Genomic DNA, 21,095 nt, shown 5'->3' with positions numbered 1-21,095 from the left:
GAAGAGCGAAAAAACAGTCCCACCCTGCGATCCCAACAAATTACAACACTCGGCAACAAAAAAGAAAGTAGGCCACATAATCAACAAAAAGGGGACCTACCTCCCTAGGAGGAACCACAGGATAACCACCAAATCATAGAACTCAACCAGCCCCCCCCAGCAAGCACATTCCACAGCCTCTGAGAGGGTCATCCAGAGGCAAAAGGATAACGGCTACAGTACGGGGCCTGGCTTAGCCCCGACCAACCGACATAAAATAAACTACAGCGCAGGCCTAGGGCCCCCAGCAAATCATAGAGTAAAACCTATACTCTAGTCTTGCCTGTACCTTTCCAGAGCAATGCCCGGCCAAGGGGAGCTCCCGCCCATAAGAGGAATCGTCGAGACACCCCAAAATTAGGCTCCTTGGGAGGGAGGGCTGACTCCCTCCTTCCTGCCAAAAACAGAGACTCTCTCTTCCCCCACCCCCTGCCCACAAACCACTGCGCTAGATCACGATAAGAAGACCAACACCATGCTCACTTGAATGAAGAGGCGACAAGAAGAAGAGAAGATAACCTCCAGCAAAGGAACACCTAGCCTAACTCAACTTTCTGTCGCAGAAAGGATATCCACAGCAACCTCTCAACCACCCGACCACGACAGGAGCCCAGGGAAGGATCACAAAAGGTGACGCAACCAGAAGAAAGAAAAACTTAGCCTCAAAAAGGAAACAGAAGGAACCCAGTCCTCTCCAGGATACAAACTCTGCCCTGGCCAAAGAAGGATGAAGACACCGATTCTTGATTCAAAGATCCAAATCCAAAACAAAAACTTGAAATGGATTAGCTCTAACTGGGGGGGGGGAGATACAAAATAACCCAGAGGGGCAATTCTTTCACGCAGAGGGTGGTGAGTTTCTGGAACGTGTTGCCAGGGGCAGTAGCAGAGGCGGGTACAATTTTGTCTTTTTAAAGATGGATAAAGAGGGATGTGTGCCAAATGCAGGAAATTGGGACCAGCTTAGTGGCAAAAACTGGGCGGCATGGTCAAGTTGGGCCGAAGGCCCTGTTTTGATGCTGTAAACCTCCTATGACTATGACTACATCCTGGCCGGGGTGGAATGATTTGACCCGCTCCAATGAGCAAGAGAGTAGGACGATATAGGACCAGTGATTGGAAGGCCCTAACGACCTCTGACCTCGCAGACAAGATTCCTCAGAATTAGCTTTGACGACCTGTACCACCGAGCCGTAATTCTCCCGTCAAGATAACATTAATGTCTTCAAAGGCAGCCATCATCCAATTCATATAGCACTGCCATGGTAAGAGCCTGCTCAGCAGCAATTGCGCCACTCCCAGTCAGGCCCCACCCCAGCGTTTCACTTTCTCAAGACGTAAAAACTCCATTAGATCCCCCAGCCAGGCTGAGGCACAGGATGAAGAAGCTGACCTCCACCGTAACAGAACCTGCCTGCCGGCGATCAACGAGGTGAAGGCTAAAACATCTATCTCCGCTCCCATCTGCAGAGCGAGGCCAACAGTGTGAGTTCAATCCCTGTACCGGCTGAGGTCATTCATGGAGGCTCCGCCTTCTCAACCCTTTCCCCTCGCCTGAGGTGTGATGATCCTCATAGTCACCACAAAAGGGAAAGCAGCCTATGGTCATCTGTGACTACTTTACTATACCTATTAAGCTTTTCTCATGAACAGTTAATAGTGACTAATTTGCGAGGCTGACCACCTACTGTAGTATTATAGTTACTACAGAATCAGACTTTTATCTGTGTGTGAATATAATTTACAAAAGAAATATTTGCTGTGACTGGTATACCTATACTCTCACTGACATTTAAAATGTGTAACCTCATTGGAAGTTGCACCTTTTCTCAACTTTATTTGTTTTCTAAATGTTTGAAATTTGTTATGCAGACATCATCCCAAAATACCTTGCAGGTGATTCCTGCACCATCACCACTACCCACCAAGTCTGCTGCAGTATCTTCAGCTACTGTTTTACAAAATAAAACTGATGCAAAGGAAGGAAATGAACTAGATTCTTCTTTAAGAGCTTGTGCTGGAACAGTCGCAACTGCAAGTTTTGCTGCCACGCCTCTGCAACAATCCCAATGTGGGGTGTCATCGTTGTTGCCAGAATTCGATCATAATCAAAGATCTCCTGGAGTTCAACCTGGATTTAGATTTTACGGAGAGCCAGAAAAAAGCTTAAGTAATATGTGGGCACACGTGGACGCTCCCACAGGACCCATAGCTACTGGTATAAATGAGAGCATAAGTAAGGAACAGTAAGTAATTTTGCTATCTTTTAATCTTAGAAAGCCCATGTTGAATCTCAAAAACAAACTTGGAAAGATCAATTCTGTATTTTTCCAAAACCTTCTAAAACTTAAGTGTAAATAATCCTTTCTGGTTTGATTTTGGTTACATTTTATTGATGCTACAGTACACATAGCTTCAGAGTGTTTTAATTGAAGCATTTCCTCTCCGATGTCAGTGCAACAGCCTAGTGATTGTGATATTATTCATGAGTATGAGTAACACAATGACAAGTCCACCATTTAAAAAAAAAAAATTTAAAAAAATCTATTAATTGTGGGTTTAAAGCAGAAAAATAAAGAAAACTGTTAGAATTTTGTAGAAAGCCAACTGGATCAGGGAGGAACTTGCCCCTACTCGCCCATCACCAATCCATCCACACCCCCATCTCCAGTTTAGTCTTATTGGACTGTTTACTGTTTGCATTGTAATGATATCTAATATGTAGTATATCATCTTTGTATATATGAATGATCATGTAGAATAGTGTGTAATTATAGAATCCAGCTAGATGGTAAGGAGCACATCTCACAACCCACACAGTGGTCCAAGTGCTCTTGGAGTGAGTTAGGTGAGAGGGTTGGAGACAATCTTGTTTTTCAGTAGTTCTGTATATTGCAATTATTTCATCTAATACTTGGCTTTTTAGGCATATTTAAGAATTCACAATTTATAGCGTAGTGTAAATAAACTGACTTTGATTTAATACAAAGTCTGCATGTTCTTTGTAGCAACATGACAATCTTAATTGTCATGATATTCAAACACACACATCATGATGGACACACTAACAGGCAAATCAGAGTACACAACACCACAACCAATCACAGACAAGAACACCAACCACATAAAAAGCACGAGCACGACACCTGGAGGTCAGTAGGTCTGGGGAGAAGGAAGCATGAAAGAGCTGTTGAAACACCACAAGCAGGGAGCCCCCCACGTGCAGAGTGCAAAGACCAAGTTGTAAATAGTGAGTTTAAATAAACAAGTGTTGTACCATATGCAACTGTGTTGGCTCTTCTGTGTGTTAGAACACCCAACACCACATGGTACAGGAGTGGATCGATACCTGCCTACCAACCTGCCATTCTGGACATGGACCACACCGGCAAACCGCAGCCGATGCAAGTCACGGGGAACCTAGGCACCAACTGGAAGCTCTACAGGCAGCGATTTGACCTGTACATCCGTGCCACCGAAAAACAGAATGTCTCGGATGATTCGAAGATTGCAATGCTCCTCTTCTACGCAGGCCCCCACCCAAATGATGTCTTTAATTCACTGGTGTTCGAGGAAGGCGAAAACCAGGCCAAATATGACACGGTCATCCTCAAAATGGACCAGCACTTTCAAACTGAAGTAAACGAAACTTTCGAAAGATACATCTTTCAGCAACGCCTGCAAGGTAAGGAGGAGCTTTTTCAACCCTTTTTGACGCACCTCCGGATTCTAGCGCAGTCCTGCGGTTACGGCACCACCACAGAGTCCATGATCAGGGACCAGATTGTTTTTGGCGTTGCCTCCAGTGGCCTACGCCAGCAGCTTCTTAAAATAAAGAGCCTCACCTTAGCGTCTGCTGTGGAAGCCTGTGTCCTCCATGAAAATGCGACCTGCCGTTTTGCCCGATTTCAGGCGTCCGAGTTGGCACGGAGGGGGTCCCCAGCCGTCGAATCGGCAAGCCAGGCCGCCCACGACGTTGAACGCATCCAGGCCGTCGATTTCTTCCCGCCCCACGGCCCGGACGACAGCGGCCGCTTCCCGCGCTTTTCGCGGTCTCCCGCGCAGGTGCGCGCCAAGAATAACGGCCACAACGAGGGACGCACTGCGCAGGCGCGCCCACCGCAAGATCGCACTGCGCATGCGCAGTGGCGCAACGAACGCCGTGACGTCATGACGTGCAGCAAGTGTGGAGGTCTACACTTAAAAGGGCAATGTCCTGCAAAATACCAACAGTGCAACAGATGTGCCATGATAGGCCACTACGCAGCCCGCTGTCGTGCGGCTCAACCCATGGATCCGGCGCATCCTCGACAACCTCGCACACGAGTCAGGACCGTCCAGCCCACGCATCAAGACTTCCAGTTAAGTGATGCAGATGACCAGGATGACTTCAGAGTTGCCGTCATTGATGTCAACAAGGTCAATGCCATCAATCCAGACGATGAGTGGTGTGCCACCCTGACGGTCAACCGATCGCGCGTCGCCTTCCGTCTGGACACCGGCGCATCCGCCAACCTGATTGCTTACTCTGCAGTCCAGGCCATGAAGGTCAAACCACTCATCACACCATCCCGGCTTAAGATGGTTGACTATAACGGGAACGTTATCCCGTCCGTAGGATCTTGCCAGCTACAGGTGACTCACAAGAGGTACACGGCCACACTCCCCTTCGAAGTTGTGGGCTCATCAAAGGACTCGTTACTGGGCGCACAAGCGTGTAAGGTCCTTCACCTGGTACAGCGCATCATGTCTCTCTCTCCAGATGAGATATCCGACTTCCCGGATGCTGAGTTCCACGCGAATCTCCATTCCCTCCTCGCTCACAACCAGGAGGTTTTTGAAGGCATGGGGACATTGCCACACACGTACAAGATTCGACTCAGACCGGACGCCATCCCTGTCGTTCACGCACCTCGCAGGGTTCCTGCGCCTCTCAAAGACCGCCTCAAGGCACAACTGCAGATTCTTCAGGACCAAGGGGTCCTATCCAAGGTCACGGAGCCCACGCCATGGGTCAGCTCCATGGTCTGTGTAAAGAAGCCCTCTGGCGAGCTCCGTATATGTATAGATCCAAAAGATCTGAACAACAACATCATGCGGGAACACTATCCCATCCCAAAACGAGAAGACCTCACCAGCGAGATGGCGCGAGCCAACATATTCACTAAATTGGATGCGTCCAAAGGATTCTGGCAGATCCAACTGGACCCGGCCAGCCGAAGACTATGCACATTCAACACCCCTTTTGGCAGATTCTGCTACAACCGGATGCCATTCGGCATCATTTCGGCATCTGAAGTATTCCACCGCATTATGGAGCAGATGATGGAAGGCATCGAAGGGGTACGTGTATATGTGGACGATATCATCATTTGGTCCACCACTCCGCAGGAACACATGCATCGTCTTCGACGTGTCTTCACCCGCATACGGCAAAATGGCCTGCGTCTCAACCGTGCGAAGTGTGCTTTCGGCCAGACGGAGCTGAAATTCCTCGGGGACCACATCTCAAGGTCCGGGGTCCGTCCCGATGCAGACAAGGTTAGCGCCATCACAGCCATGCCACGACCGGCTGACAAGAAGGCTGTCTTAAGATTCCTGGGCATGGTCAACTTCCTTGGGAAGTTCATTCCCAACCTGGCTTCTCATACAACAAACATGCGCCATCTCGTAAAAAAATCGACGGAATTCAACTGGCACCAGTCGCATCAGCAGGAATGGGAGGAGCTCAAGCACAAACTGGTCACGGCACCAGTGCTGGCCTTCTTTGACGCGACTCGCCCTACAAAGATCTCAACAGACGCCAGCCAATCTGGTATTGGAGCGGTACTCCTGCAAAAAGACAGCACGTCATCATGGGCCCCGGTTGCGTATGCCTCACGAGCCATGACCCCTACCGAACAGCGCTACGCGCAAATCGAAAAAGAATGCCTGGGCTTGTTAACTGGACTGGACAAGTTCCACGACTATGTGTATGGCCTGCCACGATTCACGGTCGAAACTGACCACCGCCCCCTGGTCAACATCATTAACAAAGACCTGAACGACATGACTCCTCGCCTCCAGCGCATCTTACTCAAACTCAGGAGGTACGATTTTGAACTGATCTACACTCCGGGGAAGGAACTCATAGTGGCGGACACTCTTTCCCGAGCAGTGAGCACACCACCAGATGCGGAGGGGTTCGTGCGTCAAATTGAGGCACACGTGACTCTGACAGCAGCAAATATGCCAGCTGATGATCCTTGTCTGGCCCACATACGCGCAGAGACGGCGACTGACCCTCTGCTGCAGCGAGTGATGCGCCACATGACGGAAGGGTGGCTAAAAGGGCAGTGCCCCCAGTTTTACAATGTGCGAGATGATCTCACCAATATAGACGGGGTCCTTATGAAATCGCATAGGATCGTCATTCCACACAGTGTGCGCCAGATGATTCTTCGTCAACTACACGAAGGCCACTTGGGTGTCGAAAAATGCAGACGAAGGGCCCGGGCGGCGGTATATTGGCCGGGTATTAATGAAGACATAGCCAACATGGTGCTCAACTGCACAACCTGTCAGAGGTTTCAGCCGGCGCAACCTCCGGAAACACTTCTACCACACGAGATGGTGACGTCCCCCTGGGCGAAGGTGGGTGTTGACCTATTTCACGCGCTCGGCAGAGATTACATTGTTATTATAGACTACTTCTCAAACTACCCGGAAGTCATGCCTCTCCATGATCTGACGTCGTCCGCAGTCATTGGGGCCTGCAAGGAAACGTTTGCTCGCCATGGCATTCCAAGGACTGTCATGTCAGACAATGGACCTTGTTTTGCCAGCCGTGAATGGTCGTCCTTTGCCGCAGCATATGGTTTCACTCATGTGACATCCAGCCCTCTGCATCCACAATCGAACGGGAAGGCTGAAAAGGGTGTCCACATCGCAAAGCGGCTCCTGTGCAAGGCGGCTGATGCCGGATCGGACTTTAACCTTGCCTTGCTGGCCTATCGATCGGCCCCGTTATCCACGGGCCTCTCGCCAGCGCAGCTACTAATGGGTCGCTCCCTCAGGACGACGGTACCTTCCGTCCTGGCACCGACAACAGACCATGAGGCGGTTCTTCGGGACATGCAACTGCAGCGTGATCGCCAGAAAGGTCGGTACGACACACGAGCGACGGACCTGCCCCCCCTGTCCTCCGGAGACAAAGTACGCGTCCATCAACCGTATGGTGGCTGGTCAGCACCGGCCGAAGTCCTCCGACAAGTGGCTCCCCGCTCGTTCCTGGTTCGCATGCCGGATGGTTCCGTGCGTCGCCGCAATCGGCGCGCCCTTCGCCGACTTCCACGTTCACAGCCACACAACACGCCAGATCCTCAACAGGCTTCCGAGGATGACTTTGTGGAGCTGCCGCACATCACGCCCTTTCCATCGCCACCCATGGCCATGCCTGCACAGCAGCCGGTGGTTCTTGATCCACCCTTAAGGCGGTCAACCCGAATTCGTCGCAAACCCATTAGAATGGACTTATAATACAGTTCATATGTTTAATAAGTTGGACAATTTTACATGATAACCTGTTGTTGTTTATCGTTCCAGATGTCGTCTGACTGGACAACTGTTCAAAATTTTTTTTCTTCTTCTCTCGTTCGCATTTCTGTTATGTTATGGTACAACTGGATTCATGTGACGCACTCGACATCGCCCCATGTACATAGTTCCGTCATAGACACATGCTGCACACGACACACACACACTCTTAGATGCACTCACGTCACGATCATATTTATTACCACGTAGGCACATATCTTTGTAAAAAGGGGGGATGTCATGATATTCAAACACACACATCATGATGGACACACTAACAGGCAAATCAGAGTACACAACACCACAACCAATCACAGACAAGAACACCAACCACATAAAAAGCACGAGCACGACACCTGGAGGTCAGTAGGTCTGGGGAGAAGGAAGCATGAAAGAGCTGTTGAAACACCACAAGCAGGGAGCCCCCCACGTGCAGAGTGCAAAGACCAAGTTGTAAATAGTGAGTTTAAATAAACAAGTGTTGTACCATATGCAACTGTGTTGGCTCTTCTGTGTGTTAGAACACCCAACACCACATTAATAATAATTTAAACAAACAAAGAAGATCACAGGCATCTGATTGGCAACTAGGGGTGGATAATTTTAAAATTTCCATGTTAATGGCACCCATATTCAAGAAACATTTTTTTAATAAAGAAATCTGCAACATTTTTACATCATCTTCCGTTCCTTTCCCGAAGATGATAACCTCCAGCTGGATTGCAAATTTTGCAGGTTGACCCAAAAACCGTACTATACCTCATCGAGTCCAACATTTATGTGTAAGCTAGACATTTAGGGCATGAAATTGGGCTCCGAAGCGGCCATTGTTTGGTGGGTGGATGCTGTTGGGGACCAAAATACAATGGCCGGTATCATGTTGTGGGCATCGCAGATGTGGCTGCAAGGGGATCAGGGCTGGGATCAAAATATACAAGGATATGTGTCCTATCGAAAGGACAGGCAGATGGACAAAGGGGGCGGTTTGCATTGTTCGTAAGGAATAAAGTTAAATCAACAATAGTAAGGGCCGATATAGGATCAGAAGGCATAAAATCTCTGTGAATAGAGTTGAGGAATTCACAAAGGTTAAAAATGATGGGAGTTCTGTACAGGCCCCCTAGCAGTAGTCAGGATGTGGGGCAGAAAATAAATCAGTAGATAGAGAAAGCATGTAAAAATGGCAATATCACAATAATCATGGGGGACTTCAATTTGCAGGTGGACGGCGAAAATCAGATTAGTAGTGGATCCCAAGAAAAGGAATTTGTGGAATGTCTAAGATGTTTTTTTGGACCAGCTTGTGACAGCCTACTAGGGAACAGGCAATTCTGGATTTGGTGATGTGTAATGAGGCAGACTTGATTAGGGAACTTAAGGTGAAGGAACCCGTGGGGGGGGGGGCAGTGACCACAATATGAATACCCTGAAGTTTGAGAGGGAGAAGCTGGGATCAGATGTAACGGTATTAGAATTAAATAAAGGTCATTACAAAGATATGCGGGAAGAGCTGGCCAGAGTTGATTGGAAAAGGAGCCTAGCAGGGAAGTCAGTGGAACAGGAAATGCAGGAGTTTTGGGTGGTTATTCAGGAGGCACAACAGAAATTCATCCCAAGGAGGAGGAAACGTGCTAGGGGAGGACGAGACATCCATGGCTTTTATGCTGTCCTTGAGGGAAGTCAAGAACAGCATAAAAGAGAAAGCATACAAAGTGGCGAGGATTACTGGGAAGTCAGAGGATAGGGAAATCTTTAAAAGCGAGCAGAGGGCAACTAAAAAAGCAATAAAGGGAGAGAAGATGAAATATGAGTGCACGTTAGCTAGTAATATAAAAGAAGATGGGAAGCATTTTTTTTCAATACATAAAAGGTAAAAGAGGCGCAAGAATAGACATTGGACAACTGGAAAATGTGGCTGGAGAAGTAATAATAGGAAACAAAGAAATGGCAGAGGAACTGAATAGTTACTTTGCATCAGTCTTCACGGTGGAAGACACCAGTGGGATGCCAGAGCTCCAGGAGAATCAGGGGGCAGAGGTGAGTGCAGTGACCATCACTAAAGAGAAGGTTCTGGGGAAACAGAAAGTTTTGAAGGTGGATAGGCCGGATGGACTACACCCCAGGGTTCTAAACGTGATAGCTGAGGTGATTGTGGCGATCTTTCAGGAATCACTGGAGACAGGAAGGGTCCCAGAGGACAGGAAAGTGGCTAATATAACACCGCTGTTTAAGAAAGGAGGGAGGCAGGAGAGGGGAAATTATAGGCTGGTTAGCCTGACTTCGGTCATTGGTAAGAATATTAGAGTCCATTATTAAAGATGAGATCGCGGTATTTGGAAGTGCATGATAAAATAGTACTGAGTCAGCACGGCTTTGTCAAAGGGAGGTCATGCCTGACAAATCTGTTGGAGTTCTTTGAGGTGGTAACAAGGAAGGTAGACAAAGGAGAACCAGATGATCCAAAGATCTGTAGAGGGACCGGTAGTATTAAGGAAGCAGGGGGGGGGCTGGCTAGGAGAGTGGGCAATGAAGTGGCAAATGAAATCCAATGTGGGAAAAGTGTGAGGTTATGCACTTTAGAAGGGGGAATGGGGGCGTAAACTATTTTCTAAATGGGGAAATGCTTAGGAAATCAGAAGCACAAAGGGAGTCCTTATTCACGAATCTCTTAAGGTTAACGTGCAGGTTCAGTTGGCAGTTAGGAAGGCAAATGCAATGTTAGCATTCATGTCAAGAGGGCTAGAATACAGCAGGGATGTACTTCTGAGGCTGTATAAAGGTCTGGTCAGACCCCATTTGGAGTATTGTGAGCAGTTTTGGACCCTGTATCTAAGGAAGGATGTGCTGGCCTTGGAAAGGGTCCAGAGGAGTGTAGCCACTTAAAATGGGTAACTCCCGATTCAAAATGGTGAACGGCAAAGGCTGATGGGAAAGTCAGCCAACAAGACAAAAACCAGCAGCTGCAGGTTGGCTGTGTATTTACCTCTGGAAAGGCCAGACAATATTGATACCAGCAACCATCAGCATAACAAAACAACAGCCATCTGCATACTAATGAGCAATCCCCGGGAACAATAAGCAACATTTAGACACACAAAGCAAAACCAGACTCTTCGGCGCCAGCAGGTGCCTACCCAAAAGGAGGTGAACGAGCACCTCAAGACCGCCCATCGATCAGGGAACCGCTCCAGCATTGGAGAAAATCGAACCAAGTGATTGGGCCAAAGTCCAATCACTTGGGACCAGGTCCAGGGTCCGCCCCAAAAGGCAGGAAGCCCCTGGGGACTATAGGAATTGAGCCCCAAGTTCAAATTGCTCTCTTCTTCTCCACCTCTTCGCTCTCTTCACGCTCTTCTTCCTGCCCGGGTCACCCAGCAACAACGAACCAACATTGACCGTGACCGGAGCAGTGAAGATCGAAATCGTAAGTCTTAATTCAACGCTCGCTACGAGATAGGTGCTCCTAGCTACCAATCCGTACCAACTTTGAATCCCGCAGGCTCAGAACCCGAACGTAAGGCCATTTGTTTCCCTGATCTGGTGGGCCAGTCCAATGTTAAGTATAGGCCTGTTAGTTGTAGAAGTAGCTTAGACGTAGAATTTGTACATGAGTAGCGATTACTGTGTTTTCTAAACGTGCTTTGATTTAAATCTTACTAATCGGTGTATTGGATTATTGATCATTACTCGGACTTGAACCTCGTGGCGGTATCATAAAGATACCTGGCGACTCGAGCAAAGGTAATAAAACCGAGCAATTGAACTAAGGCAAAATCAGCAACAAGAGGTTCACAAGAATGATCACTGGAATAAAGAGCTTGTGTGAGGAATGGTTGAGGAATGGTTGAAGACTCTGGGTCTGTACTTGTTGGAGTTTAGAAGGATGAGAGGGGAGCTTATTGAAACTTACAGGATATTGCAAGGCCTGGATAGAGTGGATGTAAAGAGGATGTTTCCACTTGCAGGAAAAACTAGAACCAAAGGACCTAATCTCAGACTAAAGGGATGCTCCTTTAAAATCAAGATGAGGAGGAATTTCTTCAGCCAAAGGGTGGTGAATCTGTGGAACTCTTTGCCGCAGAAGGTTGTGGAGGCCAAATCACTGAGTGTCTTTAAGACCGAGATAGATAGGTTCTTGATTAATAAAGGGATCAGAGGTTATGGGGAGAAGGCAGGTGAATGGGATGAGAAACATATCAGCCATAAGACATCGGAGTAGAATTAGGCCATTCAATCATGGCTGATATTTCCTCATATCTGAGGACCCGGGCAGATGTCAGAGGGCTGCTTTGCAAAAATAACAAACACCATACAATGTCACCCAGTGTATATATTTAAATAACGATTTTACGAAAAACAATTTTTTAAGCTAAGTTAGGTTCTAGTCAATATATTTGTCGGCTGGGTATGGTTATATATTTGAGACATAGATTTTGTTTATTTTTGTTGACTTCATTAACAGATACTTCAAATGAAACCATACTGGTTAAGAAAAACCTTGCAACAGAAACAATGGAATGACCCTTTATTATTCCTCAAGAATTTATTTTGGCATTATATTGTCAATCCTTAATTGCCTTTTAGGAGATGTTGGTGAGTCACTTTACACCACTGAGTAGAGGGCAGTTAACTGTATTGACATGGGTCTGGAGGAACTTATGAACTAGGCAGGATAAGAATGGCTAACGGCCATTATGAACCAGATGGGTTTTTGCAACTCCAGTAGTTTATTCGTCAACATTGCTGATCCTAATTTTTTATTACAGATTTATTTAATACACTGAATTTTAATGTCACAGCTGTCATGGTGGATTTAAACTTGTGCCATTCATCCAGATCTCTGAATTACTAGTTCAGTAATATAACCACTGTGTAAAATGTTTAAATTAAAAAAAATAAAACTTAAGAGTACCCAATTTCTTTCAATTAAGGGGCAATTTTTAGTGTGGCCGATCCACCTACCCCGCACATCTTTGGGTTGTGGAGGCAAAACCCATGCAAACACAGGGAGAATGTGCAAACTCCACAAGGACAGTGCCCCAGAGCCGGGATCAAACCTGGGACCTCGGCGCTGTGAGGCCGCAGTGCTAACCACTGCGCCACCGTGCTGCCCTAACCGCTGTAAAATAATGTTAATTGCTGCATCTATGGATTTTTAAAAAATGTTCTAGAGTTGAAGTGCTTATAAATATAAGATTAGATAGAGTACTATTTTAAATACATCTGATGACTGTTTACTGAGTGAGATTACATATTTTATTCTTTTAGGTTTATGAATAGAAGTGATAACAGTTCTAGGATCTCGCTGTCAAGACCAAGAGAAGGTAAATTTTAAGTGTTTTTGGGTTACATTTCAACACAGTTACTGGAAGACATTTAAGTTACTTCAGCTGTTCAAGTCACATTTGCAAAATAACATTCATTGAAAAATAGTTGCAAACTCAAAAAAGTCAAACTGATTTGTCAAATATCTTTTCCCTTTCGTGAACCTGTGTTGCCTCTACCTAATTATATTGTAATTTTTGAAGTATCTGCTAACATGTCCCTGAATGATAGCATGTTCCTATGCTCTGCTTCCCCCACATTGAATAGCAGGGTTAAATTCTTAAAATATAGGGGATTCTGGAACCAAAACCAAAGCACCCATTGCTTCTGTAGCTGGCTCTCTTAAAACCCTAGGATGCAGACCATTGGGTACAGGAAATTTCTAGCACTTCTGCCAGTGAATGTTAATACTATTATTGCACTGGAATATGTTTCTTGATTAACTAAACGGCCAGTCCTTTTCTCCTGATTTGTCTCTGTAGTCAGCATCGCTTTCACACTACCATTTCATGTGCAAATATTTGTCACTCCCACAGTGGAATTCTAGAACTGGGCAGGATTTAATTTATTCAACTGCTACCCAGTTCCCTCTTTCTATGATCACTCTTTTGAGAAATTAAGGGTCACTCACATTGGTCCATAAAATGGCGGTGTTGTGGCACAGTGCATAGCATCTCTTACTCAGGAACTCAGGGTTCCAGCCCCATCCAAGCATTCATGATATGATCAAACAGGTTGGTTATAGAAACGTAGAAAATAGGAGCAGGAGGAGGTCATTTGACCCTTCAGAAAATAGGAACAGGAAGAGGCCATTCAGCCTTCAGAAAATAGGAGCAGGAGGAGGCCATTCGGCCCTTCAAGCCTGCTCTGCCATTCATTATGATCATGACTTCATCCAACTCAATAGCCTAATCCTGCTTTCCTCCCATACCCTTTGATCCCCTTCACCCTAAGTGCTATATTTAACTGCTTCTTGAAAACATACAATGTTTTGGCCTCAACTATGTCCTGTGGTAATGAATTCCACAGACTGACCACTCTCTGGGTGAAGAGATTTCTCCTCATTTCTGTCCTACATGGTCTACCGTGTATCCTCCGACTGTGACCCCTGGTTCTGGCCACACCCATCATCGGAAACATCCTTCCTGCATCTACCCTGTCGAGTCCTGTTCAGATTTTCTAGGTTTATGAGATTCGAACCCGGATCCTCAGCACCGTGGGCAGAAGTGCTAACCACTGTGCCACCAGCGAATGCGATCCTAACTGATTCAATTTCTCCTCGTACGTCTGTCCTGCCATCCTTGGAATCGGTTTGGTAAACCATTGTTGCACTCCCTCTAGAGCAAGAACATCCTTCCTCAGAAAAGGAAACCAAAACTATGCACCATATTCCAGGGGTGGCCTTACCAAGACCCTATATAATTGCAGCAAGACATCTCTGCCTCTCACTATGCAGACCAACATACCATTTGCCTTCTTTACCGCTTGCTGCACCTACATGCTTACCTTCAGTGACTGGTGTTCGAGGACACCCAGGTCTCGTTGCACATTCCCCTCCTAATTTATGGCCATTCAGATAATAGTCTGCCTTCTCGTTTTTGTTACCAAAGTGGATCACCTCACATTTCTTCAAATTATACTGCATCTGCCATTCATTTGCCCATTCACTCAACTTGTTCAACTGATACTGAAACACCTCTGCATCCTCCTCGCAGCTCACCCCTCCCACCCAACTTGGTGTCATCTGCAAATTTGGAGATATTACATTTTGCTCCCTCACTTATATTGTGAATAGCTGGGGTCCTAGCACCGAACCCTGCGGTGCCCCACTAGCCACTGCCTGCCAATTTGAAAAAGAGTGGTTAATTCCTACTCTTTGTTTCCAGTCTTCCAACCAATTTTCTATTGATCTCAATACACTACATGCACTTTAATTTTGCATACTAATCTCTTATGCGGGACTTTGTCAAAAACCTTTTGAAAATCCAAATAAACCAGATCCACTGTCTCTCTCTCTCTCTCTCTCTCTCTCTCTCTCTCTCTCTCTCTCTCTCTCTCTCTCTCTCTCTCTCTCTCTCTCTCTCTCACCCCCCTCCCCCATCAACTCTACTAGTTGCATCCTTGAAGAATTCCAGTAGATTTGTCAAGCATGATTTCCCCTTCATAAATCCATGCTGACTCTGTCCAATCCCGCCACTATTTTCCAAGTGCTCTGTGATAAAATCTGCAATAAAATCTTTGATAATGGATTCTGGAATTTCCCCCACTAGTGATGTCCGGCTTCCTGATCTATAATTCCCTGCTTTCTCTCGACCTCCCTTTTTAAATAGTGGAATTACATTAGCTACCCTCCAACCTGCAGGAACTGTTCCAGAGTCTATGGAATTCTGGAAGATGACCAACTGAACCATCTATTTCTAGATCAATTTCCTTAAGTACTCTGGGATGTAGATTATCAGACCCTGAGGATTTATCAGCCATCAATCCCATCAATTTCCCTAATGCCATTTCTCCACTAATATTGATCTCTTTCAATTCCTCCCTCTCGCTAAACCTGCATTCCTCAACATTTCTGGTATCTGATTTAGTCCTCATTTGTGGAGACGGAACCAAAGTGTTTAGTTGCTCAGCCATTTCTTTGTCCCCAATTATACATCCCAAGTATTTCTGACTGTAAGGGAGCTCCATTTGTCTTCGCCAATCATTTTCTCATTGCGTACCTATAGAATACTTTACAGTCAGTTTTTCTGTTCCCTGCAAACTTATTCTCCTACTCTATTTTCCCCTTAATCAACCCCGTGGTCCTTCTTTGCTGAATTCTAAACTGCTTCCAAACCTTGTGTTATCAAACTGTAAATCCTTCCACCATATACTAGTGCCAGATGGTAAGAGTGGGAGAGATTCCTGGTATCTGTGATGGAAAGAAATATGGAGCCTCTATCCCACCATTATCCAGAGTTCCAGACTGCAACATGCATGTGAAAGTACATGTGACTACAGAAACCTGGACTCCTTAACGCCAACATAGGTCCAGATTGCAGCAGCACAGGAATATATGACTAAACCCGGACAACCCATCTCTTCACAGTTCTTGGTCTAGCTGAACATGAACGTTCAAGGATTTTAATTTATATTCTAGACTGGGGGTTGTGCTCAATGCAATGGCTAAGATGCATGCTTTCTCCAGTATTTCTACAGTTTTTAGACTGGAGCCACAGAAGCCGCTTCCTCGGGTGCACTTGTTTCAGCTGGAGTTTTAACCCTTGTGAATGGGAAGGTCTTTGACTTACAAGTGCTCAGTTACATGTTAGATCTATCCTTGCACTTCATCTGCTTATATTGCTCAGTCAATAGGATGGCTTACCATCACACACTAAGCTGTTACTAAAACATGATCCAGACACCAAGCCAGTGGTGACAATTTGCTGCAGTCAACAAGCCATTACCATCAGCAACAAAGCAGTCTCCTTCCTGAGAGAGTCTGTCATCTTGGCTAATTGTCTGAACCTCTCTTTGTGTTTTGTTTTGTTCTGGAATGCTTATTATTTCCTTGGCCACTGATTGGCCAATTCTTGGCTCTCTGTACCTTAGTATTGTTTTCTTCTCTCACATTCTTAGCTGCTATGTAAGTGCTTGGTGGTTCATCAGAAGATGATATGGTACTCCCCTCAAAACCTATCTTTAAAAGCACAGAACCGTCTGAGATTTACATTTTTGTTAGGTTTTTTTTCTCTCTGCAATCTTAGCAATCATAAGTTTGGGAATGGAGTCTTTAAATATTTAATTGTTGGCTTTAAAATTCAACTCTGACAGGAAATGTTTCAGGATTAGTTGGGAATCGATCCCACACTCCAAACTCTTCATTTGGCTTGGTTCAAGCTACTCCATCCAAAGTCTTGCCTTCACCAACTGTTTATACCAAAGAAGCATTGGGTAAGAAATTTACTTCAATTAGCATTGTGCCATTTGGACATGAATACTGTCAAATGTTGAGTTGCATACTCTAATTAAAATGTATGCGCAACAACGGTGTTGACTTGAACTTGCGAGAAAGTTGGATATATCTCTCTTTCTCTCTTCCCCCCCCCCCCCCCCACTTGTTTCACTTGTCCATTCCTCATTGTTATTTGATGGTCACTCTTTTAACTGTTCATGTCCTTAGCTCTGTGATTCCTCCATCAGCTTCTGTACCCTCTTCCTTTTAACAAACTCCTTAAAATCTGTTTTGGGTCACATGTATCCCAAATGTCTAATTTGGCTGCATGTCAAATTTTATCTGATTAATTTCCTGTGAAGCAAAGATTTTACTACATTAAAGACATGGGTATGGCCAGGTGTTAGTTATGTTGCTGGGCCAGTAATTCAGCGGTCTGGGGGGTAATGGTGCCTATTAAACGTCTGGGTTTCAATAAAATTAATGTTCTTATTAGATACCCTTTAGGGAAGGAAATCTGCTATTCACCCACAGTCTAGCCTACATGTGACTCCAGATCCACAGCAATAGATCTGACTTTTAACTGCCTTCTGAAATGGCATGACGAACCACTCAGTTGTATTAAACCTCATGAATGAGTCTAATAAGAATAAAACTGGACGACACCAGTCTGGGAGCACCGATAACGACACCTCTTCCGTTCTCGCCGGCCCGATACTCCACAAGTCCGGTGGTGGCGGCGGCTCTGAGAATCTGGGGGCAATGGAGGAGATATAAGAGAGTGGAGTGAGCTTTGGTCTGGACCCCGATTTATAATAGTCATTGGTTTGTACCGGGTAGGCTAGCTGGCGGGTTCCGGAGATGGCAAAGGGCAGGAATTAGAATGATGGGGATCTATTTCTAAATAGAATGTTTCCCAGGTTGAAAACCTTGGAGGATAAATTTGAATTGCCAGCAGGGAACGGGTTTAGGTATTTACAGGTGCATGCCCGAAGTTTAGTGGGTTTTGGCAGGGTTATGCTAAGGCAATGTTCACGGTGCTAAAAACACGGGTGGTGCCGAGTCTGGAGATAGCGATCTTTGGAGTATTGGAAGAGCCGGGAGTTCAGGGGGCTAAAGAGGCCGACGTCTTGGCTGTTGCCTCCCTAGTAGCCCGGAGACGGATCTTGTTAATCTGGAGGGACTCGAAGCTCCCGAGTGTAGAGACCTAGGTTGGTGACATGGCTGGGTTTCTCGGTCTCGAGAAAATAAAGTTCGCCTTAAGAGGGTCAATGGTCGGCTTCACCCAGAGGTGGCAGCCGTTCGTCGACTTTCTCGGGGAAAATTAAAATGTCAGCAGAAGTAGTATTCCAAGGGGGGGGGGGGGGGAGGGCTGGATTGTTGTTTTATGGTTGGGGTGCGTGAAGATTGAGATGGCTGGGGGGAATGTTTATTATACCATGTTGATGTCATTGTTATTTTTATTAAAATTTTCAAATAACTCAATAAAAATATTTTTTAAAAAAAAGAATAAAACTGGACATAACAAAAAGCATGGTCAGCCCAGTTGACTCTACAAAACTGCTCCTCACTAACATCTTGGAACTTATGCTAAAATTGGGAGAGTTGTCCCAAAGCCAAGGTAAGCAACCTCCTGACAGATGAGTGATAATGGTACAGAGGGAGGCTATTCAGTTCATTGAGTCCATGCCAATTCTCTGCAGAGCAATTCAGTCAGACCCATTCCCTCCCTCTCTCCTTGTTGCCTCCACCATATCATTCAGCAATATTTCAGACTCTTCCATCACCATCCCTGGTATGTCCAGTCCTGCCAGCAGAACAGACCCACCAGAGTGGGTGGCACAATGGTCAGAAGAGAGCAGCCCTGGGAGTCCTCAACACTGACTTCAATGATGTCTGATAGCAAAAATCAAACATGGACAAGGAAGTTTCCTCCTGATTACCATATACTGGCCACCCTCAGCTGAGGAATCAGTACTGCTTCATGTTGCATGTTACTTGGGATAAAAACACGAGAACAGCAAGAGCACAAAATATGAGGCTTCAATGCACATCACGAAGAGTGGTTTGGTAGCACAATGACTGACCTAACCGGCCAAGTAATGAAGGATGTAGCTGCCAGGCTGAATCTGTGGCAGATGATATAGAAACAAATATGAGGGAATAACCTACGGTCTCTCGCTCACCAACCTACCTTTTGCAGATGGATCTATCCATGGTAGTACTGGTAAGATGAACCAACGCAAGGTGTTTGTGAAACACAGTCTCATTTTAACACTGAGCGCACCCTCCATTATTTGGTATGGCACTACCACTTAATGGGATGGGTTTGAATAGATTTAGCTCAAAACTGGTCGTCCATGAGGTGCTGTAGGCCATCACCAGCAGTTGAATTATATTCCAGTAAAATTTAGAAATGAATCGTCAATCCAATACTGTTTCTGGGTCAAAATCCTGGAACTCCCCACCCTGTGGATATAATTGACACTGTTATGTGCTGCAGCAGTTCAAGGTGGCAGCTCGCCACCATTTCGGGATTTGCAAAAGAAATGCTGGCCTGGGTACTGATGCTCATGAATGGTTTTAAAAACACATATAGGCCAGGTAAGGATGATAGATTTCCTTTCCTAAAGGACATTAGTGAACCAGATGGTTTTTCACAACAGCCAGTGATGATGCTAGCTTTATATTCGATCTATTAATTAAATTCAGATTCCACCAGCTGCCATAGTGGGATTTAAACCCGTGACCACTGAGCATTATTTTTGGTATCTGGATTATTAACGAGTGATATTATGCTGATAATTCCTGCTTCCTCATTAATGGTTAAGTTGTAAATCGGAACATCAAGATCTGTTGGCAATTTAAAATTGAAGGGAAAAGTCAGAATGGAGAGTTATTTGACAGAAAACTCCGAGCTGAACTTCCAACCCCAATTTCTCTCTTGTCAGCGCCAATGCTGTCTACCTCTCCCTCCACAACATCACCCATCTCCACCCCTGTCTCAACACATCTGCTGCTGAAACCCTTCCCTGTACCTTTTATTACTTCTCTCCTCGACTAATCCATTGCTCTGCTGGCCATGCCTCCTTTGTAAACTTAAGCTCACCCAAAACTCTTGTGTGTGTATTTTAACACCCCCTTCGCCCCTGTGCTTAGTGACCTACACTGGCTCGCAGTCGAACAATTCTTAAGAGTTTTAAAGATCCCATCTTTGTTTTTGGATCTTCCTTGCTGTTCCCTATCTCTGTAACCACCTCCCTATGAGATCTCTGCACTCCTTAAAATCTTGCCTGTCATTTACTCTTGCTTTCCATTGCTCAAGTCTGGAATTAACTCCCTAAACCTCTTTGCGTATCTGGCTCTCAAATTTTTGACAACTTTTCGTGACCTGACCTAATATATCCTTATAGTTTGATATCAAATTTTGTTTGATAATGCTCCTGTGACATGCCTTGCGAGATTCTACTTCGTTAAAGGGCACTGCACAAATACAAGTTATTTTTGTTGCTCCTTTTGCATCCACTGCTGCCATCTACACTGATGCATTTCTGAAATTGGCTTCAAAAGGCTTGACGACGTAGCAGGTAGCTAATTCCTTTCTGTTGTTTATTTTCTATTTTCCCCATAACAACCATGTGAGGTGCTGAACTTAAAAAGTGTGGCGATTAGGAGTGCAAATGTATGCTCTACCACCAGAGAATACCAGCTTGTTAATTCAATGTGCTACATTTTGTTTTTAAAATATTTTTTAACGATTAAATGCTTCTGTAACAAAAAGTGACATTTTTGTCCAGGTTTTAATTTGATGTCTGTACCTTCAAACTGCCAGTTAGTACATCAGGACTTCCGCAAATTGCCAAACTTATCCCCAAGACTGTTTGAGGGTTTAGCAGTTCTAGATATTCATACTCAAACAATATAATGTTATTGCTTTCATTTTTATATGGCTGGTGTTTCCTATCTAAATTTGACTGATTGAAAAGTCAAAATCCAACAAGTTCCAACCATTACTTCCTGGCGTATAAAGATTCATTTTATGAGTCAGTTTGTAGACTTGTGTAAACAGATTTTATAAATCCGAGGGCGGTTGAGATCGCAGGAGCAACTTGGTGAAATAATTAGGCCGTGTGCAATGCCTGAATGTAAGAAGAAATGCTGTGCAGTTGGATGTTATTCAGGGCTACCATTGTTTTCAGTGTTGCAAGCTTTTTATTCATTT

At 45.4% G+C, this 21,095-nt stretch overlaps 1 protein-coding gene across 6 annotated transcripts in view; it reads left to right on the top strand.

The window, feature by feature from the left end:
- Positions 1-21,095, top strand: part of bub1 (BUB1 mitotic checkpoint serine/threonine kinase) — a 128,808-nt gene that overhangs the window by 52,733 nt on the left and 54,980 nt on the right. For all 6 annotated transcript variants that reach the window (XM_072500068.1, XM_072500071.1, XM_072500069.1 and 3 more), the window contains 3 exons: positions 1,912-2,285; positions 12,883-12,938; positions 16,753-16,872. In XM_072500068.1, the coding sequence (XP_072356169.1) occupies positions 1,912-2,285; positions 12,883-12,938; positions 16,753-16,872 (550 nt within the window). The remainder of the gene's footprint in view (positions 1-1,911; positions 2,286-12,882; positions 12,939-16,752; positions 16,873-21,095) is intronic.

Source organism: Scyliorhinus torazame, chromosome 4 (genome assembly GCF_047496885.1).
Source record: "Scyliorhinus torazame isolate Kashiwa2021f chromosome 4, sScyTor2.1, whole genome shotgun sequence".
NCBI lineage: Eukaryota > Metazoa > Chordata > Chondrichthyes > Carcharhiniformes > Scyliorhinidae > Scyliorhinus > Scyliorhinus torazame.
Note: the sequence above shows the minus strand (reverse complement) of the source record. Positions and strands in the feature narration are given on the sequence as shown.